Source organism: Dama dama, chromosome 22 (genome assembly GCF_033118175.1).
Source record: "Dama dama isolate Ldn47 chromosome 22, ASM3311817v1, whole genome shotgun sequence".
Lineage (NCBI taxonomy): Eukaryota > Metazoa > Chordata > Mammalia > Artiodactyla > Cervidae > Dama > Dama dama.
In genome coordinates, this window is record NC_083702.1 from 749,712 (window position 1) to 773,188 (window position 23,477).

General features: G+C 67.1%; 4 protein-coding genes across 8 annotated transcripts; 3 read left to right on the top strand and 1 right to left on the bottom strand.

Annotated features, from left to right (window-relative positions):
• The first annotated feature begins 475 nt into the window (after nt 1-475).
• On the top strand, nt 476-6,564 carry MAPK11 (mitogen-activated protein kinase 11). The gene is made up of 12 exons (XM_061124262.1): nt 476-617; nt 2,700-2,829; nt 2,908-2,966; nt 3,061-3,172; nt 3,244-3,273; nt 3,357-3,404; nt 3,485-3,599; nt 3,856-3,927; nt 4,165-4,244; nt 4,676-4,754; nt 4,836-5,009; nt 5,273-6,564. The coding sequence occupies exons 1-12, from the start codon at nt 502-504 to the stop codon at nt 5,350-5,352; spliced, it is 1,095 nt and encodes a 364-aa protein (XP_060980245.1). The 5' UTR covers nt 476-501; the 3' UTR covers nt 5,353-6,564.
• A 25-nt stretch (nt 6,565-6,589) lies between these two features.
• On the bottom strand, nt 6,590-8,267 carry LOC133044062 (serine/arginine repetitive matrix protein 1-like). Its single transcript, XM_061125624.1, has 5 exons — nt 7,865-8,267; nt 7,682-7,812; nt 7,436-7,551; nt 6,729-7,326; nt 6,590-6,643 (listed from the first exon to the last, which is right to left on the bottom strand). Exons 1-5 carry the CDS (start codon nt 8,265-8,267, stop codon nt 6,590-6,592), a joined length of 1,302 nt encoding a protein of 433 aa, XP_060981607.1.
• MAPK12 (mitogen-activated protein kinase 12) lies at nt 8,134-16,172 on the top strand. 2 transcript variants are annotated; one of them, XM_061124264.1, is made up of 12 exons: nt 8,134-8,390; nt 8,462-8,591; nt 10,857-10,915; nt 11,719-11,830; nt 11,943-11,972; nt 12,193-12,240; nt 12,749-12,863; nt 13,090-13,161; nt 13,314-13,393; nt 13,464-13,542; nt 13,620-13,793; nt 15,618-16,172. In XM_061124264.1, exons 1-12 carry the CDS (start codon nt 8,266-8,268, stop codon nt 15,695-15,697), a joined length of 1,104 nt encoding a protein of 367 aa, XP_060980247.1. In that variant the 5' UTR covers nt 8,134-8,265; the 3' UTR covers nt 15,698-16,172. The 2 variants fall into 2 exon arrangements, with proteins under 2 accessions (XP_060980247.1, XP_060980246.1); XM_061124263.1 differs by lacking the exon at nt 15,618-16,172 and adding an exon at nt 14,787-15,600.
• Nucleotides 16,173-17,918: 1,746 nt separating this feature from the next.
• HDAC10 (histone deacetylase 10) lies at nt 17,919-23,387 on the top strand. Of its 4 annotated transcripts, none has more exons than XM_061124265.1 (20): nt 17,919-18,335; nt 18,412-18,546; nt 18,738-18,937; nt 19,033-19,130; nt 19,210-19,314; nt 19,492-19,523; nt 19,690-19,816; nt 19,959-20,024; nt 20,202-20,261; nt 20,338-20,427; nt 20,566-20,672; nt 20,750-20,817; nt 20,902-21,166; nt 21,281-21,365; nt 21,695-21,786; nt 21,914-21,970; nt 22,245-22,323; nt 22,522-22,704; nt 22,791-22,943; nt 23,105-23,387. In XM_061124265.1, the coding sequence occupies exons 1-20, from the start codon at nt 18,277-18,279 to the stop codon at nt 23,135-23,137; spliced, it is 2,094 nt and encodes a 697-aa protein (XP_060980248.1). In that variant the 5' UTR covers nt 17,919-18,276; the 3' UTR covers nt 23,138-23,387. The 4 variants fall into 4 exon arrangements, with proteins under 4 accessions (XP_060980248.1, XP_060980249.1, XP_060980251.1 ...); XM_061124266.1 differs by having other exon boundaries at nt 17,920-18,335; nt 22,791-22,950; XM_061124268.1 differs by having other exon boundaries at nt 17,920-18,335; nt 18,738-18,834; nt 19,033-19,125.
• The last annotated feature ends 90 nt before the right edge of the window (nt 23,388-23,477 follow it).

Genomic DNA, 23,477 nt, shown 5'->3' on the forward strand with positions numbered 1-23,477 from the left:
GTCGATGGGAGAGGGGAGGGGTGCTGGGCCCGTTTGAGGAGCCGGGAGAGGAGGGGTGTCCGCCCCCGAGCAGGTTGGAGCAGGGAGACCAGGACGCAGAGCAGGCGGGTGGCGGAGTGCGGGCGAAGGCAGATGGGCAGGGGTGGCGCCCTGGGTGCGGGCACGGGAGGGTGCGAGGACCCGAGCCCAGGAGGTGGAGGCGGCCCGGCCCGGCCCGAGCGGTGCCGCGCCGAGGATAGACGCGGCGCGTTTGGGGGAGGCGCGCGGTCCCCGGAAGGAGGCCGCGGGAGGAGCCAGGAGCCGTTTCACGGCCCCCACCCCCGCTCCTCTGGGAAGGCCGCTTTCCGCCGGGCCGCCGCCCGGGGCCGGCAGGAAGCCGCGCGCTAGTCTGCGGGAACCCCCTCCCCGGCCCCGCCCCGCCCCGCCTCCCGCCGCTGGCTGGGGCTCCGCGGGGCGCGGGACGCGGGGCGGGGCGCGCGCAGAGCTGCGGCCACTCCGGACATGTCGGGCCCGCGCGCCGGCTTCTACCGGCAGGAGCTGAACAAGACACTGTGGGAGGTGCCGCAGCGGCTGCAGGGGCTGCGCCCGGTGGGCTCGGGCGCCTACGGCTCAGTCTGGTAGGGGCGGGCTGGGGCGGGCGAGGGGGGGGGGGTCTCCGCGCGCGCCCCTCCCCCCGTGCGGGGTTCCCACGCGGGGAGGGGCTCACCCTGCTTCCGCCCCCGGGCCTTACGCGGATCCAAGGAATGAATGGGGGGTGGGGGCGCGAGGGAAACTCCTCCCGGAGCCTCTCCCTGGCCGGGGAAGGGTGGTCCTGCCCCTCCAGCCCAGGGCGTCCTCCTCCGGGTCTGAATCTGCGGCGTCACAGCTGGCGAAAGGGCCGGTCTCCGTGGCCCTGGATGTCTGACCATGCATCTGGGGTTCCCCGGTCAAGGGTCAGGCAGCCCTGGGCTCTGGTAGATACCCCCGCCCCAGGGTGGGTAGTTTTGCTTGAAAAAGGAGAGCCCTGCTTGGGGGTGGGGCGCCAAGACCCCTGCCTAAGAATGACCTCAAGCTCTTCCGTGGGCCTGGTCCCCTCCCCTGTTTTCTAAGGGGTCACAGACTCCGAATGGGGCTCAGGCCTGATCAGAGAAGCCTACCATCCCCCACAGTCTTTAGAGGGTCTACACCCCTCCCCATTTTTGCCCCAACCAAGAGAGTGCACACTGCATGGAGACCCTGGGACCCAGACAGGAGGGTGGGGCCTGGGGAGGCCCTGGACCTGGTGGGGCCGGCCGGGCCTTGCAGACAGTCCTTGGGGTTTCAGTGTTGATAGTTAGGCCAGCTGTGGGTGTGGATGTCAAGGGGTGCCCTCCCAATCCAGAACCGCTGAGGTGCCAGGTGTCTGTGGGGCCGTGGGTGTGGGCAGGCAGGCCCCCGGGAGAGTTGTTGCTCTAGGATGTGGCAGAAGGTTCCAAGTGGGACTCCTCAGATCCCTCCCAGGGCCCAGTGCTGGAGCCTGGAGCAGGGGTTCGGGGTCCCCTGGGCCTCGGGCCTCACGCTGTCACTGGCCGGCCTTCGGGAACCCCAGGCCACTCCAGCCGCCCCAGCCACCGGGCCCTGGCTTCCCCTCTAACACCTCAGGGGCAGGAGAGGGTGTGAGCCAACGTGCGCCTGGCCCCTGGGGGAGCTGACAGAGCCCTGGCTGGAAGCGGGCCCCCAGACAGGGGTCACTCCTGGGCTCCCTCCCTCCTCGGGTGAAGTTGATGGCCTGCTGCCAGTCCCCACAGTCCTCTGCTGACCCTGCAGACAGAAAAGTGTCTGCTCCCCTCCCCTGTGAGGGACATTCCCCCCGACTCCCACCCCAGACCGGCTTTCCTCCACCATCACCCACGAGCATCCCACGTGCTGCAGGAGGCTCCCTGTGTGGGCTGGAGGGCTGGGGTGGCCGCACATGACAGCTTGCTGGAGGGAAGCTGGATCCTAGAGACCGCAGTGGGGTGGGAGCCGGGAGGGCTTGGCTCGCTGAGCAGCTGGGCAAGGAGGCTGCGGGTCTGCACCTCCATGGGGAGGGGGGAGTGGGGCTGCAGGAGGGGAATGCTCAGGGGGTCCAGACACCACCCTCTGCTGGACATTTCCTACTGTCTAGTTTCTCACTGTCAAAGATAGGGATGCAACACACACCTTTGGTCAGGTTCTCCTCCATGTGTTGAATATTACAGGGCTTTGGAGTTGGCTTTGAGACCCCTCAGGGGGCTCCCAATCCCCTGGCCCACGGGGAGCTGAAGGACCGTCTACTCTGAGAACACACTTCTGGCTGTTTCCCTTTCCACCCTGAGAGGGGGGCAGGAGTCAGGAGAAATTCAGGTGGGCTAGGGAGGCCGGATGTCAGGGGGTCAGTGGAAGGGGACCTACCTCTGGAGGAAGGAGCAAGACCCCAGGAGGGGGACTTCCCTGGTGGTCCGGTGGCTGAGATGCTGTCCTCCCAACTCTAGCGGGGAGGCCAGAGTTCAATCCCTGCTCAGGGGACTAGATCCCACATGCCTCCACTAGGACCTAGCACAGCCAAACAAATAATATTAAAAAATAAATAAATAAATAAAAGAAGACCCCAGGAGGGAGGGGAGAGCCTGGGAGCGAGTGTGGTCCGATGCTGGTGCCAGTGGCCTTCTGGCCAGTGGGGAGGGCGGGACCGAGGCTGGACCTCACGCGCGGCCTTGCAGCTCGGCCTATGACACGCGGCTGCGCCAGAGGGTGGCGGTGAAGAAGCTGTCGCGGCCCTTCCAGTCTCTGATCCACGCGCGGAGGACCTACCGCGAGCTGCGGCTGCTCAAACACCTGAAGCACGAGAACGTGAGCGGGGTGGGACGCGAGGGCGGGGCGGGGGCGAGGGCGGCGGCGGGGCCGGGCTCTGACTCCCGGTGCCCCCAGGTCATCGGGCTACTGGACGTGTTCACGCCAGCCACCTCCCTCGAGGACTTCAGCGAAGTGTGAGCAGCGGAGGCGGCGCGGCTGCGGTGCAGGGGCGGCGCGGCGGGGGCGCGGGGGCGCGGGGGCGCGGGGCTCATTCCCGGCCGCACCCAGGTACCTGGTGACCACGCTGATGGGCGCCGACCTGAACAACATCGTCAAGTGCCAGGCGCTGAGCGACGAGCACGTCCAGTTCCTGGTGTACCAGCTGCTGCGCGGGCTAAAGGTGGGCGCGGAGCGGGCGCGGGTGGGCGCGCAGGGGCCAGCGCCTGACGCCCCGCCGTCTCCCCCTCGCAGTACATCCACTCGGCCGGGATCATCCACCGGGTAGGTGCGGTGCGCGGCGGCGGCGGCGGTGTTCCTGCGCCTGGGACTCTGCCGGCCTCTCACCACGCCCGCCCACCCCGCAGGACCTGAAGCCCAGCAACGTGGCTGTGAACGAGGACTGCGAGCTGAGGGTGAGCAACCAGGGCAGGGGCTAGGGAGGCGGCTGCAGGGAGGTGGAGACCCGCGGGGCTGAAGCCGGGGGTCGCCCTAGATCCTTGACTTCGGGCTGGCGCGCCAGGCAGACGAGGAGATGACTGGCTACGTGGCCACGCGCTGGTACAGGGCCCCCGAGATCATGCTGAACTGGATGCACTACAACCAGACAGGTGATGGCAGCCCCACCCGCGCGGCCTGCGGGGGCGGGCGGGCGGGCCCAGAGGCCGGGACCTTTGGGACAGGCCAGGCGCTCAAGAACAGACCTTCAGAAAGGCAGGGCACCACAGGTCCTGGGCTGACCCTTGCCCTGCCCAGGGTGCTGTCAGGAAGGGGCCTGGATGTGACCGCGGGGCCGGTGGGTCCAGCCCCTGGCTCTCTGGGGCGGGACTTGGGGTGGGCAGACTGATGGTGCGCCTCCTCCTTCAGTGGACATCTGGTCCGTGGGCTGCATCATGGCTGAGCTGCTCCAGGGAAAGGCTCTCTTCCCCGGAAATGACTGTATCCTTGGTTCAGGTTGGGGAGGAGGGTTGGGCCTCCTATTGCAGGGTGGGGGTCAAGGGAGGTGGGCTCTAGCCCTTTCTGGACAGTCTTGCCTCCTCTGCCCCACACCATGCCACCTTGGGATCACTGTCCCTAGTGGCAGGACAGCAGGGTCTGGGCAGTGACCCAAGGTCTGGGGTCTGGGATCCCAGGAGAGTCCATGCCTGGCCGTTGGACCTTTCCTGAGCCAGGCAGACATCGACCAGCTGAAGCGTATCATGGAGGTGGTGGGCACACCCAGCCCTGAAGTTCTAGCAAAGATATCCTCGGAACATGTGAGTCGTTGGTCACCAGCCCCTCTGCTGACCTGGTGGGAGGGGGGCTGTGGGACTAGATGGGGTCCCATGGGGGGAGCATGGGCCACAGTGGAACAGACCCCAAGGCGGGCACGGCCCCCTTCAGGGAGAAACGGGTGTCCTGGGGAGACACTCCTGGCATGAGGGACAGGGCGGGTGAAGCCTGGCACCTGCAGCGTCCTGGCCACCGACCGCGGAGTGGCACCACACCTGGGCCTGCGGGCCTGTGGGGCCAGGCAAGGTGCCGGAGCCCCCAGATCCGAGGGGGGATGTCTTTGTTCCACGCATGCCCTTGGCCAGGCTTGTTGGAGAGAAAGGCCAGGGGCCTCTCCCATCAAGCCCCTGCCTGGCTTAGGGCCGGGGGCGGGGAGGCCCTGAACAGCCCCTCACACCCTTCTGTGGGCACCTAGGCCCGGACCTACATCCAGTCCCTGCCCCCCATGCCCCAGAAGGACCTCAGGAGCATCTTCCGCGGAGCCAACCCCCTGGGTGAGGACGGGCCCGGGGCCTGGGTGGGGCTCCACGCTCGGCCCTGGGGGTGGAGCTGACCTGGCACCCCTGCCCCCGCAGCTGTGGATCTCCTGGGCAGGATGCTGGTGCTGGACAGTGACCAAAGGGTCAGCGCAGCCGAGGCCCTGGCCCACGCCTACTTCAGCCAGTACCATGACCCGGAGGACGAGCCCGAGGCGGAGCCCTACGACGAGAGCGTGGAGGCCAAGGAGCGCACGGTGGAGGAGTGGAAGGGTGAGGCCGTGTCCCTGAGGCTGGCCCTGGCCGTTCTCAGTGGGGGACTCTCGCTCCTCTGAGAGGGTCTGGGTCGGGGGACATCTACTCCCAACACAGGGGCGGGAGGGGGCAGCTAGAGCTGGGCCTGGGTGAGTCCACCAGAAACCTGGGGGCCACACAAGGCGGGTCCAGGAAGGGGCCCGTGAGCAGAGGCTGCTCCCAGAGGGTGGGGGGCCTGGGCTGCTGGGGGCCTGAGCGCATGCTTCCCACTCCCCGCACAGAGCTCACCTACCAGGAAGTCCTCAGCTTCAAGCCCCCAGAGCCCCCGCAGCCGCTGGGCAGCCTGGACGTTGTGCAGTGATGAAATGCCCCCTGCCAGCCGCCCTCTGGGACCCAAGCGGGGGCCTGAGCCCACCTGCCGCCAGCTCTGGCCTGCCAGACCCCCATGGGGGGCGCCTGCCTTGAGGCCACCACAGCCAGTGGCACCCAGCCCTGGCCTGGGACCCCCGTCCTCACGCTGCGCCTTCTGGGGAACCTGCACGTGTGTGGATGCCTGCACGGGCGTGAGCCGTGGGCGTGGGAGTCTGGGCACAGCGTCCTGCACGTCCTTGTTCTCTTGCCCCCTCCCGAAGTCCCCTTTAGGGCCTCCTTGGGAGGACCTGGGTGCCAAAAGACCTCTCCCTGGGCAGTGTGTGTGTGTTTCCAGACCTGGATCCCAGAGGGCTGGCTCTGGGCGGGGGGTAAGTACACTGGGGCGGGAGCCTCCTTGCACAAAGGAAGAGTCTTGATGGTCAGAGCTGCTCGGTCTGCAAGTGAGGGGTTCCCTTCAAAAGTGCTGAGGCTCAAAGGGTCTTCCATGGGGGTGGCGGAGTGGGGCGGCTGCCTGGAGCCACATGTCCACCCATGCTGTACGCACCGCATGTGTCCTGGAATCCACACATCCCAGCAGACGCAGGCGTGTGTGAGTCTGAGGGCCCCTGGGAGCCTGCGGTGTGACCAGCCGCAGGCCCAAGTGCGGGTGACTGTACTGTTGCCTCCCCTGCCTTCAGTCCTCAATGTGGGTGGGGCGCGAGGCTTTGCTAAGAGCCTGCTGGGCGGCGTGCAAGGGGCTCAGGTGGCCACGGGCATCCCTGTGGGCAAACCCCCTCTCTCCTTGGACATGGGAGCTGCAGCAGATTCCTGAGGCACGGGGCCCCAGGCCCGCTGGGGGCCTGGCAGGCTTGGGGGGCTCCGGCCTCGAGGAGGCGCCCACCAGTGTGGAGGTGGATCCTGGCCCCAGGCGGACGGAGAGACCTGTGCCAGCCCCACCTCTGCCGCCCTTGGTCCTGCTGCAGGGACCTGGGGTGCTCTAATCTGTGGGTCTGCCCTTGTCCTCCGTCCTTCCAGAGCGGAGGGGACCCAGCGACCTCTGGGACAGGAACCCTCCAGATGTGTTGGGGGTGTGGGCCCGCCATCAAGGGGCTTCTCTGTCAGGTGGTGACCTCTCACCCTCCAGGACCAGGGAGGTCTGAGTGTCAAGTGCCTGCACGGGGGTTTTGCAATAAAGGGGGTCCTGTCCCCCACTTGGCTCGTGTCTCAGGCTCCAGTTCCTGCTGCCCCTACTGCCTGTAGAGCAGGGCCGCATCCCGCCAGCCCCTGAGGGCCAGCAGGATCTGAGGTAGACAGAGCAGGCTGTCCGCCCAGAATCAACCCGCTCCCTCAGAGGTTCACTGGGCAGCGTCTGGTCCAGATCCAGACCTGCTCCTCACTCTGGTCAGGGAGGAGGCAGGGTGGGGGAACAAAGGCCTGCCTTCCCCAGGGCCAGGGAGAAGCTTTCCTTTCTTTCCAGTCAAGCCCCTGCTGCTCCCTGCAGCTCAGGCTGGGAAGGCCCAGGCCCCACTGGGGACCAGGCAAGGTGTCCTTATTATGGGGACATTCTGTGCCTTTGCCCCAGGCCTTGGGAGGGTTGTGGGGATCATCTGGGAGCTGCACCTGCAGAGAGGCCTGGTCAGCGTGGCTGCTTGGCCTCAGGTCCTGGAGGACCCCTGGCGACCGGGCGGGGCGGGGCGAGAGCAGCAGAACCGTTCTGGAGCCCTGCACCTCAATGCAGAGAGTAAGGGGGCCAGCTGGGGGCTTCCTGGAGGAGGCAGGTGGGGTGCCACAGGGGATGAGGGGCACAGGCAAACGTGCCTGTGGCTCCAGGGACCCCAGGCTGCAGCTCCTGAGCGCCGGCTCGCTGCGGTGGAGCAGGTGTAAAGCTGCCCTGGCCGGCGAGCTGCGGGCTGCTGATCCACGGAGCAGGGCACGGAAGGTGGCCGGGCCCCCGGGGATCTTGTTACCCCGCTGTGTCTCAGGCCTGGGTCACTGGGCTGGGGGAGGGCATGGAGGGGGCTCTGACGCATGAAATAATAATGCCCCCATCTCAAGGTAAGTGGGCGCCCCTCCACTTTGGGGGTCGGACATACCTTCCTGGGGAGAGTGAGCCGCTCTGGCTGTGTTTTGAAGCATAAACCTGAGGGCCTGGGCTGGACAGGGGCGGGACCTGCAGGACCACCCTCTCTGCTCCAGCGTGGTAGGCACTCTGAGTTCGGGAGAGGGAATGCGCTTCTTCACAGGGAAAGGGGGATAAAGGCAAGACGGGTGGAACGGAGCCGGGGGTGGGAGGGTCAGCGCAGGGTGAAGGGGCATGCTGGGGTGGGTAGTTGGCCTACAGTGCTCAGGTCAGGTGCCTCAGGGTGGGAGTTCTCTGGTCGGGGGAGGAAGTTGGCGGGACTGCTGAACGGTGATTTGGGGCTGGGGGTAGAAGCTGACAAGCTCAGACGGCCAGGATGGGCCAGCGCCGCTGGGTGCGGCGGGAAGGAGACTGGAGCCCCTCGGGCCTCCAGCGGAGACACCGTGCGCTAGGTCCGGGGAGTCCAGCCCGAGGGCGGAGCGCAGAGGCAGGCCAGTCCGGGCGGGGGCTGCCCTGCGCCGCGGCGCTCCCGTCCCCCGCCTCCGGCCTCCCCACTTCGCTCGCCTCCGGCCTGCCGGGCGGCGCCGCCTCAGGTTTCCGGAGGGGCCGCGGCGGGGGGGGGGGGGGCGGGGCGTCACGTGCGCCCGGGCCCCGGGGCCGGTTGGTCCTCCCGCAAGGGAGGGGCCGCGCGCGGGCCAGGCGGGGGCCGGGGTCGGAGCTCCGGACTGGACAGCCGGCAGCCGGGTTCCCCGGCGGCGGCGGCGGCGGCGGTGGCCCGGGTGCGCGCCGGGACCCCGGCCCTCGAGGCACGGTGTCCGCGGCGGGGGCAGTGCCTGGCCAGCCATGAGCTCTCCGTCGCCCGCCCGCAAGGGCTTTTATCGCCAGGAGGTGACCAAGACGGCCTGGGAGGTGCGCGTCGTGTACCAGGATCTGCAACCCGTGGGCTCGGGCGCCTACGGCGCCGTGTGGTGAGCGCAGGCCGGGCTGGGTGGCCGCGGGTGGGGTGTCCCGGCCCCTTGCTGAGCTGTGCGCCCCGCAGCTCGGCGGTGGACAGCCGCACGGGCGCCAAGGTTGCCATCAAGAAGCTGTACCGGCCCTTTCAGTCCGAGCTGTTCGCCAAGCGCGCCTACCGCGAGCTTCGCCTGCTGAAGCACATGCGCCACGAGAACGTGAGTCGCGCCGCCCGGACCCGCGGCCACCGCGCTCCGCTCATCCCCCGCCGGCCCCAGATCCTGCCCCGGAGACCCCTGGGCTGCTCTTTGGGGTGGTGGGGCGGAGGCCGTGGGTCCGACCGTGTCCCGGAGTGTGCGGGTCGAGAGGGCGGCTTCCCCGGGTCGCGTCCGCTACGCCTGGGCCAGTCTCGCAGCCGCCTCTGGCTCTTTCGCCCGGGGCCTGCTCGCGGATGGCCCAGGCCGCCGGGCTCCTGCCCTACTCGCTCCAAACTTTGACTTGAGCCCTGGGTACCTTGGCAGGAGGAGGGGTTTCCCTGGAAGGGGACCCCCCCCAGCCCCCCACCAGCCGGCTGCCACCTGCCCGCTCCTCCAGTCTGCCTCCTGAGCCCCAGTCTGCCTTCTGAGCCCCAGCCCTGGGACTGGGATGGCTGGGAACGCGGAGGAACCCGAGTTGTCAGCTTCCCCTGAGCCCCCGGGTCTCTGATGGAGAAGGGGTCCAGCGAGCCCAGCCGTGTGTGGAGGATATTGGGCACCAGCTGCACCAGACCCTTCCTGTGACGCCCACCCGCACAATGTGAGGAAGGGCCGGCCCCACCAGGGAGGCGTCTCCTCTGCCTCCAGACCTGCCCGCAGGAGACGGCCGTGGTGCCCCAAGCCTCTCCCTAAACAGTGCGGGCTGCAGAGGGCCCTTCCCTTCTTCCTCTATGCAGTTCCTCCTGTGACCCTGAAAGCTGCCTGCTTCCCCTCCCACAAGCCACCCCTGCCCAGTCTGAGGGTGATCTGGGTGCCCAGACCCTGGCCAATCATGGCGGGCCGGCACCTCCTGGTCCCCGTGTCCACCGGCAAACTGCCCTCAGCTCCAGGGCCCACCCGCTCAGTGCCTCGGGGGGTCCTGCACTCCCATCCCCGGGTGGAGCCCCTTGTGGTGGATACCCACCCCGCCCCAGCTTTGCTACCTGCAGGCACACCTGCTCACACGCGGGACTCATCCCCATGAGGACTGACCCCTCTGCCAGAGCCTTCCTGCGGTCCCCTCCCTCCCAGTTCGTGCTCCCCCTTGCCCTGGCCTGTCCGCGCTCTCCCTGGGCTTCTGCTCCGTGGCCTCCCGGTCCTGTCCTTCCTTGCTCGGGCCTCCCCGCTGCCGCCGGTTCCTGCCTTCCTGCAGGCCCCCTGACCCACAGCACCTGCCCCCCTGAGCTGGGAGGCTCCGCCTTTCATGATCCTGGGTTCCTGGGAAGAAACGGTCTCCGAGAGGCTGAGGCGTGACCCAGTCCTGCCAGTTCTGTGCCCACCTCTGCCCCTGCACCCCAGCCCCCCACCCCCAGCACCGGCCTCTTTATGCAAGGCAGAGGCCTGGAAGTTTCCATCAACCTGATACGCCTCCCCTGAACCTCCGGGATCCTTGCTGAAACCGCCTCCTGAGGCTTCTGCTGCCTCTGGCCCCTCTCTGGTGTCCCTGCCTCCCTCACCCGTGTCTGGCCCTGGAGGCTGCGGTGGTCACCAAGCCGTCCCTCTGCCTCGTGTCCACTTTGTCCCCGCACCACAGCCGGGGCCGCACCCAGCAGCATGCCCGCCTAACCCCCCGCGGCGGCTCCTGGGATCAGGGCAGCCTTCACCTGGTGTCGCGGGCCCTCTTGCTCTCCTCGGCTTCTCCTTGGCGGCTCCCTGGCCTGGTTCTTGGCCACCTGGCCTCTCTCCCATGTTCCTCAAGTGCTCCGAGCTCTCTGTTTCCTGCCTCGGCCACCATTTGTGTGGCCTCTGCCAGGCCTGCCCCCTGCCAGCATGCCCACCTGTCCCTCCAGCCGCTTGGATGTGCAGGCTTCACGGGTCCCTGGAGGCCCAGGAGCCAGCTGTCACACTGCCCATGTGCTGTCTCCCCCCAAGCACAGGCCTGGGGGCTGTGGGTTTGGTCCTAGTCCATCTGCCTGGACCTCTTTGGCAGAGGCGTGGTCCCTCCTAGGGGCTGGCTGCCCCCACCCTGGTCCTGGGTCTTCAGCAGGGACAGGAAGTGGGGTGATGTCGGGCCAAGGGCTGAGCTCCTTGGATGGCTGGGGGCTGCCCCGGACTTGAGGCTGCCCCTCCCCCAGAGGATGCCCGCAGTCTCCATCCAGAAATAGCCTTTGTTTGTGGGCATGTGTGCCAGGACAAGGTAGAGCTGGCCAGTGGGCAGAGCCGGGCCCGTGGGCAGTTGCAGGGGGCTCTCCTGCCGAGAACAGTGGGTGCCCGAGCCCCCGCCCACCCGGTGCTTGGCCTCCTCCCCAGGTGATTGGGCTGCTGGACGTGTTCACGCCCGACGAGACGCTGGATGACTTCACGGACTTGTGAGTGCCTGCCTGGGGCTGGCCGGGTAGGGAGTTGGTGTTGGGTGGCTCCTGGGTGTCAACTTCAGCTTTGGGGTTGGCGGGGAACCCCTTGAGGTGGGTCTCACCTCGCAGCCTGGCCAGGGGTTGGGGCGCACCTGGCCCCCCACTGCCCGCTGCCACATGCTCTTGGTGCCATGGGGTGGACCTGGGCCCTCTCCTGCAGTGCCAGAGTTGTGAGTCTTGGCCCTGAGGGTTTTCAGCGGGTCCCGTGCTCTGTGCTGGCCCTGAGGCTGTGCCTGTAACTGGAGCTGCTGACCTTTGCTGGCGGGAGGGGAGGGACGCAGGGGGCCCAGTGCTGACTGTTCTGTGACACCCGCCCCGTGACTGCCGGGGTGGCTACCCCTGGACTCACGCTCCCCTCGGCTAGGAGCCTGGGCCCGGCCTGGCCAGGGCGGGGGAGACGGGCTCCTTGCCGCCCAGCTTCGCGGAGGTCAAGGACGCACACACAGTGGCCCGGCGTCCTGGTGGGGTGCTCAGGGTGTCTCCCCGTCTCCCCACCCCATCCAGCTTGCCCCCCGATGTGGATGCCCTGCGTTCACCCCTGTCCAGAACCACCTCTCTCCTTTCTTTCGCCTCTCCCCTGCCTTGAACCTCGGTCTCCCTGGTCACCCTTCGGAAACCCAAAGCACAGTTCTCAGCTGCCTGGCCTCGTGGGGCCCGCAGGGTGGGGCCCGGGGGTAGCGCCGTGGGAGGCGGGGACCACGTGCCACAGTGTGACGCGGTCCCATGCGACCCTGACGGTACCTTGTCACGCCCTGCAGTTACCTGGTGATGCCGTTCATGGGCACCGACCTGGGAAAGCTCATGAAGCATGAGAAGCTGAGTGAGGACCGAGTGCAGTTCCTTGTCTACCAGATGCTCAAGGGGCTGAAGGTGGGGACGTGGGATGGCGGGGGGCGCCTGCGGGGCTGGGAGGGGCCCCGGGCATGGCCGGGACTCGGGTTCCTGTGAGCTGACGGCCGCTGACTGCCCTCTGTCCCCACAGTACATCCACGCTGCTGGCGTCATCCACAGGGTGAGTCCTGGCCCAGGGGGGTGCCTCTCCTGGCTGTGGGTGTAAGGGGCTCCGTCCCAGAGCCGCCCACCCCTGAGGGGGCACCCCCTCTGCACACCGCCCGGGGCGGGTACCCCACCCTTCCTGGAAGGGCTGCGGGGAGGCCGGCCGTGCCCCCACGTTCAGGCGCTGCTCGGGCCCTGGCCTTGGCCCTGCACCAACACCATGCCTCTGTCCCCAGGACCTGAAGCCCGGCAACCTGGCGGTGAACGAGGACTGTGAGCTGAAGGTGTGTGTGGGGCTGGGCGCTTGGGCCCTCCCCCACACCCGCCTGTCTGCCCGCTGGGCCCCTGCTCTCAGGCCCGGAGGTGGGCTGGCTCAGGCCCACGCGGATGGACCAGACCCCAGCCATCTGGGCCGTGGCCGGGGTCCTAGGGCGGCACTTGGCGGGTGGCCTGTGGCACATGTCCATACCTGCTTGAGGAGAAGTGGGGCGGAAGGGGACTGCACAGAGGCACTGGCCGGGCCTGGGCGTCTGCAGGGGCGGGGCGCGGGGAGGAGACCCCCGGGGGCCTGTTTCTGAGGGTTGGGGGCAGGCGTGGCCTGTTGGGCCGGGGGCCCTGTCTGTCAGGGGGCCCTGGAGGCAGGGTTAGGGACACGTGGTCAAGACCTCATCCCCAGGGGCTTGGCCTGAGGCCCCTGTGTGCCCGGGCCCCTTGGGGTCTTCTGGACCACAGTCGGCCCGCCCACTCCCCAGGGACCACTTTGCCCCCCACTCCCTCTGACTCTGGCTATAGATCCTGGACTTCGGCCTGGCCCGGCAGGCAGACAGCGAGATGACCGGGTACGTGGTGACCAGGTGGTACCGGGCGCCCGAGGTCATCTTGAACTGGATGCACTACACGCAGACGGGTGAGGAGCTGCCCGCCCGCGCCCTGCTCCACGGGGGTCCGTGGCGGCTGCTCCATGGGGAGGCTCCAAGCTGGGTGGGGGGCTGGGTGGGGGGTGGCAGGCCAGATGGCTCCGGTGCCCATGACCCCTCCACCGCCCCCACCCCCGTCTGTGTCTCCCCCTCCCCAGTCTGTGTGTGCCCCCCTCCCCAGCCTGCGGAGCCCTGACGCAGGGGCTTCTGTCTCAGTGGACATCTGGTCCGTGGGCTGCATCATGGCTGAGATGATCACGGGGAAGACGCTCTTCAAAGGCAACGACCGTATCCTATACCGAGGGCCAGGCTGGGGCTTACCCTGCACCTGGGGCTGGGTTTGGGGGGGCTTACCCTGCACCTTAGGGGACACCTGCCGGGAGCAGGTGGGTGGGCGAGCCCTGTCTCTGGCCCGTTCTGTGTTCCTGACCTTGGCCAAGACCTGGACCAGCTGAAGGAGATCATGAAGGTGACGGGGACGCCTCCAGCGGAGTTTGTGCAGAGGCTGCAAAGTGATGAGGTCAGCCGGGAGCTGGGCGGGGGCTGGGGATAGGCCCGGGACTGGCTTCTCACGGCCTGCTCCCGCGCAGGCCAAGAACTACATGAAGGGCCTCCCTGAGCTGGAGAAGAAGGATTTTGCCTCCGTCCTGACCAACGCGAGCCCCCTGGGTAGGTGGCACTGGGGTGGGTGTGGGCCCGGGCCCTAGGACGCTGCCCTCGGCCGGCCTGACCTGCCCTTCCTGCAGCCGTGAGCCTCCTGGAGAAGATGCTGGTGCTGGACGCGGAGCAGCGGGTGACGGCGGCCGAGGCGCTGGCCCACCCCTACTTCGAGTCGCTGCAGGACACGGAGGACGAACCCCAGGCCCAGAAGTACGACGAGTCCTTCGATGACGTGGACCGCACGCTGGACGAGTGGAAGCGTGAGTGGGGGCCCCGACCGGCCCCGTGCGGGTGGCGGGGCTCAGGGCCCCGGGCCCCCCTCCCCGGGATGCAGGTTCAGCGAGGAACGCAGCAGGAGGTCAGAGGGCACATCCAGGCACTGGGCCTCTCCTGGCGCCCGGAGCAGCCAGTGTGCCTGTGCACGTCTAGGCCAGGGCCCGGGCTGCCCCGGAGCCCCTCAGAACCCCTCCCCAGGCCTCTGCTCATACTTCTTGGATCTCCTGCCCCTTCAAGACCGTTCCTACCACACAGTCACACAGCACCCTTGTCCTGCCGGGAGGGCCAGGTCCACGCCAGGCAGCCCGTCTGCCCTCCACCTTCCTCAGCACCCCTTGCCCGTCCCCTCCAGCCCACTGAGCACCCCCATCCATGCTCTGCGCCGCCAGGCTTTGCTTTGGCTGTCCCTAGACCGAGGGCCCTGCTGGTCTCTGAGGGCTGCTCAGCCTGAGGCTGGGCTCAGGGTCACCTGCGTGGTCCCCGCCCCTCCCCCCCACCAGGTCCCTGACGCCCCACGCTGGATCGGGCCTCGTCCAGCACGTGGTCTCTCTGTGGCTTCAGGCCCCTGGAGGGAGTGGGGACCCAGCTGAGGGCAGCATAGGGCCACTGGAGCTGCGGGCCTGGTGGCTGCTGTCCAAGGCCCCATCCTGGCCGAGCCTCAGGCCAGCGCTGTGGTCCTAGACGCGGAGGGTGGGGCGGGGCCGAACGGCTGTGCCGCTCACACGAAGCTCCTTCAGGTCCCTGGGTTCTCGGTGCTGTCAGCGGGGGCTGCACCTTTCTCTGTGCTGGGTTTTGTGCTTGTAAGTTTTCTGTTGCTAAAAAAAGACCAGAAAACCCAAAACCGCAGGCCATAGGATCCTGTCTGTGGTTCCCGTCCCAAACTGTAGTAAGAACTTTTGCTTTTACTACAGACCATGTTTGCGGTTAAACCCCCGGTCAGATATTTAAGCTCATTACTTCCTGTCTCCCTGGGAAAGGCCAGCCTTCCAGCAAGGGCTTCTCCACACGGACCTTCCCCATGTGGCCTGGCCCCACCCTGCCTGAGGGTCAGACGGATGGCCTGGGAGCCACCCCACGGGTGGGAACACAACCATGCCGCTCACTGGGCAAACCAACCAGACCACATGCTGTTGAAACATGGTCCTCTGAACGGGGCTCCGGGAGCCCCAGTGGTCCCCCAGACGGGCGCTCTGCCGGCCTGGTGAGTGTGGGCATGCTGGGAGAGGTGGAGCAGCGCCCCCTCCCTAGGGACCACCCGCTCTGGGCATGGTGCAGGGAACATGGGGACCGGTGAGGAAGCCCGAGATGCAGGTGGTCAGTGGGAATTTCACTCTTGTTTGAGGCTTCATAGATGTTCTGCATTCAGAAGCTGGAACGCCCTGGTGGGACCCTGAGTAGCTCCACTTGAGTGAACATATTGGTTTATGTGCGTGCAACATCCTCTGTTCACCGAGGCAGGCTGTGGGGCCAGAGCCACTCTGTGGGCTACAGGAGTCCCGTCAAGGGTGGACAGTCCCTGGGGATGGATACGGGTGGATTCGCACATGTGGGACAAAGGAGCTCCCTTGGTGCCTAAGCCCTGGCAGTGATCTCTGACTGTAATTTAGGGGGCAGTAAGCCCCGAGGTCAGTGACCTGTGCTCTGGGCCCGGGCGTTTCCCCCATGCCCACCTCGAGTGGAATCTCAGGAGCTGTCACTGGCCCGGGCAAGCACTTGGTCTGGGTCACTGGCGTCGATGCTTGGTATGCACCGTGGCGCTGTCTGATGGGTGGTGGGCTCCTTCTGTGACTCTGTCCTTCTGGCCCCAGGTGTCACATATAAAGAGGTGCTCAGCTTCAAGCCTCCCCGGCAGCTGGGGGCCAAGGTCTCCAAGGAGACAGCCTTGTGAAGACGCCTGGGCCCTGGCTGGGGCTCCACCTGGATGGGAGACCCCGTCTGCCACTGTGACCTTGGCTGAGGCTGGAGTCTCGGGAGCCCCTGTGCTCCACGGAACCTCTCTTGGAAGCCTGTTCCTCTGCTCGCAGACCCCATCTCAGCCTAACCTTGGAGGAGCATCTGGACTTTCTGGACAGGATGCCCACCTGACCTGGGGCTGGGCTCTGAGCCTTCCAGCAGCGGTCCCTGCCCCCAGGACGCACCAGAAGCTTCAGAGCCAGTGGGGTGGGACAGGACTTGGGGTCAAGTCCTGGCCTCTGACCCTGCCTTCTCTGAACTGTGCTGAGAAGGAAGGACAGGATGCCGACTCAGGGATGCGTCTCCTGAGGGTGTTCGTGTGGACGCTTCTTCACCCCCAGCCTGGAATGTACATTGGTCACATGGTGTGGCCCCTCGGCTGGAGGAAATAAACCCTTTTGTAAGTCCCACTCTGCTTCACTTTCTCATTCCTGGGCTGGAGCTCCACCTTTAGGTTTGTGTTTGGAGTAAGGAGGCTGGTCTGGGAGTTTCTCCCCACCCTGAGCCACTGGGCCTGGGCAACCCTTCCCTCCCCGGCCACAAAGCTGACCCCCCAACCTGTGTCAGGGAGCCTCAGGCCTGGAGCCCCCAAGATAGGGTTTGGCCCCGCCCTTCTTGCGCGGTGGTGGTTGTGTAGTCAGTTGCTCAGTCCTGTCCGACTGCTTGCAACCCCATGGACTGTAGCCCGCCAGGCTCCTCTGTCCGTGGGATTCTCCAGGCAAGAATACTGGAGTGGGTTGCCGTTTCCTTCCTGTAAGCTTAGACCCTGGAGCCAGATGCAGGGCAGGGCCTGACAGGGGTGAGGGGGTCAAGGTCCAACTCGGGTGTCAGTCCCCGGTATCTGGGGTTCCCGCACTCTCCAAGGCCAGATTCGTGGGCGGGAGGGTCATGCAAGACACTTGTGGCTTCTCAGGGGCCTCTGAGACGCCTGAGCTTTAGCAGAAGGTGGTTTCTGTGCTCCTCTTCCTGTCGCAGGCCCGGCCATACCCTGCTGCCGCGGGTGAGCCCGCGGAGCCCTCTGCTGGCCGTTGCAGAGGACTCGCTGACGGGTCAGGGGCCACCCTGGGGCTCCTCCCGACTGTTTCCCTCCGCAGGTGCGCGCAAGGCGGGATCCGCCCGTCTTCCTTCTCCCGGCCTCGCGCACAGCTGGTTCAGCCGAATATACGGTCAAGACAAGTGACCACAGTGGATACCACCGTCCGCCCAGGCCGCCCGCGCCTGTGACGCAAGCGTTCAGCCATCTCCGCGGGGCGGGCGGCCGCGGGCCACGCCTCGGCGACCACGTGCGCGGGACAGCCTGTCAGCTCGCGGCTTCCGAGCTGCTCTGATTGGCTCCGGGGCGGGCACGCCTTCCCCAGCCCGGCGGCGGCCAGGGGCCCACGCGGCAGGCACCCCTACCGGGACGGGGGCGTTTCGAGCAGGCTGCGGGCCGCGGGGCAGTGCAAGGCCTCCCTCTACAGCTGCCCCGCCGTGGGGGTCGTCCCCGTACGGCTGGGGCAACCGAGGACGGGAGTGAGCACGCCTGCCCCGGGCCCCTGCCCCGCCTCTAGATCGGGAGACCAGCCCTTGCAGGCCCAGCTATCTCGCCCCCACCCAAGACTGCCTCAGAAAGTCTGCCCTCCAGGCCCGGCCCACAGCCCGCCCCCACGGGCTCAGTCCCCCGAAGCTCTCGGTTTGAGGCCGGGAGACACCCCTCTGTTGGTCCCCTCCCTCGCTTTCCCCACGCGGTGCTGCGCCTGTCCGGCTTCTCGGCCACAGTCCTGAGCCCCCGAGTCCCCCGCTTTCCGGCCGGTGGTCTTCCCGGAGCTTCAGTCGGACACTTCTTGCGCCTGGGGGGCAGCTCTGCGCTGCAGCCCTGGCCGGCCTGAGTCCTGGCCCCCTTCCCGGGGCGAGGCTCCTCATCGCCTCGCTCCTTCCCTTTTCCCTGCGCCCTCGCAGCCGGGCCTCGGGCAGCGCGGGGCGGCGGTGGGCAGCCGCTGTGTCTGAGCCGCGGCGCGGGGTCTGGGCGGGCCTGGAGGAGGCCCCAGGCGTGGGGCGCAGACTAGCGTGGCGCCGCCGCGACAGCCCGCGGAGCTTGGGCACTCTGGCCGTCCGGCTCCGCACCCGGCCGCTCCGACTTCCGCAGGGGCGCGAGGCAGAGAGCCCGCCCTCGGCGCCGGGGGAGGGGGAGGGGGAGGGGGAGCCGTCGCCGGCGGGAAGGGAGGCGCGCGGAGCCGGAGGGGCTCTGGCCTGGGCCAGCTCTGCTGCGTCGGGGCGGGGACTGGGGCAGCCCTGCGTGGGACGAGACGGAAGCCAGGGCTCTGGAGCTACCCGGGCGACCCAGGCCTGGCTGTGTCGCCAGCTGGGCCTGGGGCCTCCCCGTCTGGGCTTCCTGAGATCCCGCCCAGGCCCCAGTGGCTCCCCTGGCTGCTCCCTGGGGTTGCCACGAGGGGCGGGCGGCGCACTGACCTGCCTGTGAGCAGGATCGTTGGGTCCTGCCCACCCTGAGTGGCCCACAGTGACCCCGGGCGGGCCATGGGGACTGCACTTGTGTACCACGAGGACATGACAGCCGCCCGGCTGCTCTGGGACGAGTAAGTGGGGCCTGGCAGAGGGAGAGGTGGGGGGTGAAGACAGAGGCTCTGGATGCTGAGCTTTCTGTCCACTCAGCCCTGAGTGTAAGATCGAGTGTCCTGAGCGCCTGACCACTGCCTTGGAGCGCCTGCAGCAGCAAGGTCTGGAGCAAAGGTGTCTGCGGCTGGCAGCCCGCGAGGCCTCGGAGGCGGAGCTGGGCCTGGTGCACAGGTCAGATGGGGGGCGGGCCACGGCCCTGGAAGGCTGAGGCTGCCCCAGCCTGCTGTTCCGGCACATAGAGCCTCCCCCCAAGCCTCAGTTTCCCCGTTGTGGGGGTAGGCGAAGGAGCAATGAGGCGGGCAGTCTCTCTCCTCTACCTGCTCCTCCTGGCGACCCTGCCTTGCCTGCCTGCCTCTTTGCAGCCCCGAGTATGTGGCGCTGTTGCGGGGGACCCAGGCCTTGGGCACCAGGGAGCTCCAGGCCCTGTCCAAGCAGTACGATGCAGTCTACCTCCATCCGGTGCGTGCCCTGGCTAACCCGCCCCCCCAGTCACACATCCGGCGCCCGTGCCTGTTCACGGCCGGCACTCCCGTGTACTGTGCCCTGTTGGCTGCCGCTGCAGGTACCCGGGAACAGTGCCCTGTAACCTGGCACAGGCCTTGGCTGAGCCTGTGAGGAGTGGGGGGCTGGGGGCTGACCTGGACCTCTCCCCCGCAGAGTACCTTCCACTGTGCCCGGCTGGCCGCAGGGGCCGCGCTGCAGCTGGTGGACGCGGTGCTGACGGGAGCTGTGCGCAACGGGCTCGCCCTGGTGAGGTGACTGTGGCATCCCCCCAACCTGCGGGGGGCCCTGTGAAGGCACAGTGACCCTGACCTGCCCCACGCTCACCCCCAGGCCTCCTGGACACCACAGCCAGAGGGCTACTGCCAACGGATTCTGCGTGTTCAACAACGTAGCCATAGCAGCCAAACACGCCCAGCAGCAGCACAGGTTGCGCAGGTTTGTGTCAGTCCGGCTGCAGGGTAAGGCCCAGGCCAGACGCGAAGCGGGGACGGAGGGACCTCTTCCCATCCTGGGCCTGGCTCCTGGCCAGGAGTGGGAGGCCGGGACCCTTATTACCCCAGAACTGTCTGTCCCAGGGTCCTCATCGTTGACTGGGATGTCCATCATGGTCAGGGCATCCAGTATATCTTCGAGGATGACCCCAGGTAAGCTGGGGGCTCCCTGCCACCCCACTTTTCAGGCTGAGCCTGGCCTGAGAGGGGAGACACAGCTGTTTGCTCAGCGGCTGGGGGCGGGGGTCAGGGTTCTGCCAGGAGCCCTGAGGCTGAGGGGGCCTGACCTCTGACCTCTGACCCTGGCTGGCTGTTGCAGCGTCCTTTACTTCTCCTGGCACCGCTACGAGCACGGACACTTCTGGCCGCATCTGCGGGAGTCAGATGCCGATGCTGTCGGACGGGGGCGGGGCCTTGGCTTCACTGTTAACCTGCCCTGGAACCAGGTACTGGCCACCTCCCCCCTCACCCAGCCTACGTTCCCCCTAAGCCGTGTGTAGCCCAGGGCATGCAGCCAGAAGCCAGGCCTGGGGTTGAAGACCCTGCAGTGCTCCCTGGCAGGGCTGCTCTGACGCCTCTTGACTGCAGGTCGGGATGGGAAATGCCGACTACGTGGCCGCCTTCCTGCACGTGCTGTTGCCCCTGGCCTTTGAGGTGACTCTGGAGGGGGTGGAGGCAGGAGGGGAGGGGTATTCGGTGCCCAGAGGCTCCCCTCTCCCCACCAGCGTGGAACAGGACTCTTGGGGGTTAGGAGGGTCTCTCTGGAGGGGCCTCCCCTCTGCCTCTGCTCCAGCTTCTTTTGTGTCTCTTCCGACCGGGCCCTGCCTGCAGTTCAACCCTGAGCTGGTCCTAGTCTCTGCAGGATTCGACTCAGCCATTGGCGATCCTGAGGTGAGGGCCTGGCCTGGCTTTGGAGGGCTTCTGGGGCCCTGGGCCAGGCCCTCCTCACGCCTGGCTCTGGCTGCAGGGGCAGATGCTGGCCACGCCGGAGTGCTTCGCCCACCTCACACAGCTGCTGCAGGTGCTGGCTGGTGGCCGGGTCTGCGCCATACTGGAGGTGACCGCAGCGAGGGGGAGGGCACCTGGGCAGAGGCCAGGGTACTGGCGGAGGTTGCTGCCGTGCAGAGCGGGGCGTCCCGCCTGGGGCCCTGACCACCCTGCTTTTCATGTCTCTGCTTCCTCCTCCTCCTCCCAGGGTGGTTACCACCTGGAGTCCCTCTCCCAGTCCGTGTGCATGACGGTGCGAGCGCTGCTGGGCGACCCTGCCCTGCCCTTGTCAGGGCCCATGGAGCCCCATGGCAGGTGCGGGGCCGGGAGGAAGGAGGGTGGGAAGGGCCGGGGCGGGAGGCCGGGCCTCCTGATCCTGCTTCTCCTCGCAGCGCCCTGGAGTCCCTCCAGCGTGTGCGGGCAGCCCAGGCCCCTCACTGGGTGAGCCTCCAGCAGCAAGGTCAGCCTGACTTGGGTCGGCAGGTGGGATGACGCCTCAGGCTCCTGTCGGTGGCTGTTACTCTGAACCACCCTGTACCCCTAGGTGCCGCCCCTGTACTGAGCCCCGGCACCCCCTGCCCAGAGGGGAGGCCCTCACCGCTGCCACCGGGGGAGCCTGAATTCAAGGCAGCGGTGACTCAGGCCGCTGATGCTCTGAGCGTGCTCCTGGAGCAGCTGCACCTCCACCCCACACCCCCTGTCCGCGTGGCTGCTGCCCTGACTGTGCCAGACGCTGGCCGGGCCCTGCCCCCGGGTGTCCTCTGTGAGGAGGGGTCACTGCCGCGGGAGGAAGCACAGGCCTGGGCCAGGTGGGTAGGGCGGGCCTGGGGGGAGGACCGGGCCGTGGCTGCCCGTGGCTGTGGGACTCAGCTGTGGTCTGTGTCACGCCGTGTCCTTCTGTCTCCCTGGTTTGTCCACCACAGGCCACGTGAGGCCCTGGCCCAGGACGAGGCCCTCGCTGCACTCGGGAAGGTCCTGTACCTCTTGGACAGGATCCTGGATGGGCAGGTGGGAGCAACCGGGAGTCAGGGCAGGGCTGGGTGGTACAGAACTGTGTGGACGTGAGTGTTGCTTTGTACCCAGGCTCCTTCCCAGGACAGCCCCCAGGGTTGGAGTTCAGGAGCACCCCCTCAGTTCCCTCAAGGAAATTCTCTTGGCGGAGAGGTGAAGGGGATGACTTGTAGTTTTAAGCGTCTTGTTTTCAGGAGTGAAGCAGTTGAAGCAATTTGACCTCAGATTGCACAGATGATACCCCGTAGCCAGGGGCAAAGATAAAACAGATGGGTATGTTTATCCAGCTTGGGAGTTGGCCTTTACACCTGTTACCCACCCCACAGGTGAGCAGTGGCATGGCAGCCACACCAGCCCCTGCTGCAGCTGCCACCCTGGACGTGGCCGTTCGGTATGGCCTGTCCCACGGAGCCCAGAGGTAAGCCTCTCCTGGCTGGTCTGAGGCTCCCAGGCAGGGCTCATGGGCTGGTCGCGTGGGAAGGGCTCTGGGAATGGGCTCCAGGTGGGGTGAGTGCAGCTCATCCAGGAGCCAACTCTTCCTCTAGGCTGCTGTGTGTGGCCGTGGGGCAGCTGGATCGGCCCCCAGCTCTCACCGATGATGGGTATGATCTCGGGTCATGTGTAGGTCCAGTTTCACAAGTAGGGCGGGGTGAACACATCACCCTGGATTCCTGGGTGACAGGTGGGCGGGGCCTTCTGCAGCTGGAATTCCAGAAGGGCCCCATGGGAGCAATGCCAGGAGGGTCTCCAGCACGGAGGGTCAGCAGTCCTAGCATCTCTGCCCCTGAGCTGTCCCCTCATCTGTCTGGGCTCTGGAGAGTGGGCGGCATCTCACGCACAAGCACATGTATCCATATGCTTGCTCTCCCCTGGAAGGAGGAGTCTATGGCTGAACATTGGGGGCAAGGAGGCAAGTGCCCCGTCCATGTTCCACGTCTCTGTGCCACTGCCAGTGGTGAGTGGGGAGTCACAGGGCAGGACAGCTGTGCTCACTAGCACTGGCATGAAGGCCAGACTCCTGGCCTTTACCTGCCCTTCCTTGCGGGACTGGGGGTGTGAGTGTCTGCCCACCCAAGATAGCGAGGTGGGGTGACCCAAGCTGGCCAGAGTTTCCTGGATGATGGGCCGGGCTATGCTGCTGTCACTCCCATAGACGACTGGTGGGTTCCTGAGCTGTGCCCTGGCCCTGGTGCTGCCCCTGGCCTACAGCTTCCAGCCTGACCTGGTGCTGGTGGCGCTGGGGCTGGCCCATGGCCTGCGGGACCCCCAAGCTGCACTCCTGGCTGCACTACTTCGGGGCCCGGCAGGCGGCCGAGTCTTGGCCCTTGTGGATGAGGTGAGTTGGGTGGGGTGGACCTGCTGTGGGATGGGAGGTGGGGAGAAATCAGTGACTCCCTGCTTCCACCTCTGTTGCTGGCCCAGGAATCCACACCCCAGCTTGCGACAGTCCTGGCCAGCGTGCTGAATGGGGAGGCACCCCCCAGCCTGGGCCCCTTCTCCATGGCCACCCCAGAGGACACGCAGGCCCTGATGTACCTGAGACCACGGCTGGAGCCAAGGTGGAAGATGCTGCAGGTGGCTGGTGAGGCTGCGGGACCAGGCTTAGGCTGAATGCGTGGGGCCTTGGGTGACAGCTGCCTTAGGTCTCTGTGGGGAGAGGGCTCACATCCCGGGGAGCGGGGTGCTGCCCTGAACCAGCTCATGGCCCTGTCAAGCAGTTGTGCCCCGCTTCTCAGCGCCTCCTTGAGTGCTGTGACCTGGCAGCTTGAAGTCGGCCAGGGTGAGAGTATCTACACCGTGGAAACGACACTACGCACCAGTCCCCCGGGAGCCTGTTGTTAACTGCGCCAGCACGTTTCTGCGCGAGGCTTCTGACCTGTGGGCCAGGCTGTAGGCCTGCCCAGGACACGGGCTCAGGGGCTCTACCGCCGGGACCCCCGCTCCGGCGCCAGCCTCTACACGGACGGCCCCTCCCCGGCTCCCTTCTCCCAGCCGTCAGTAAAAGTAGGTTAAGCCAAAGTCCGACTCCGCCTCTTTATTGATCCCCGTGTAGTTGACTCGTTCGGTTCTGGCTGAGTTTCCCCACCGACGGGAATGAGGACCCAGGCC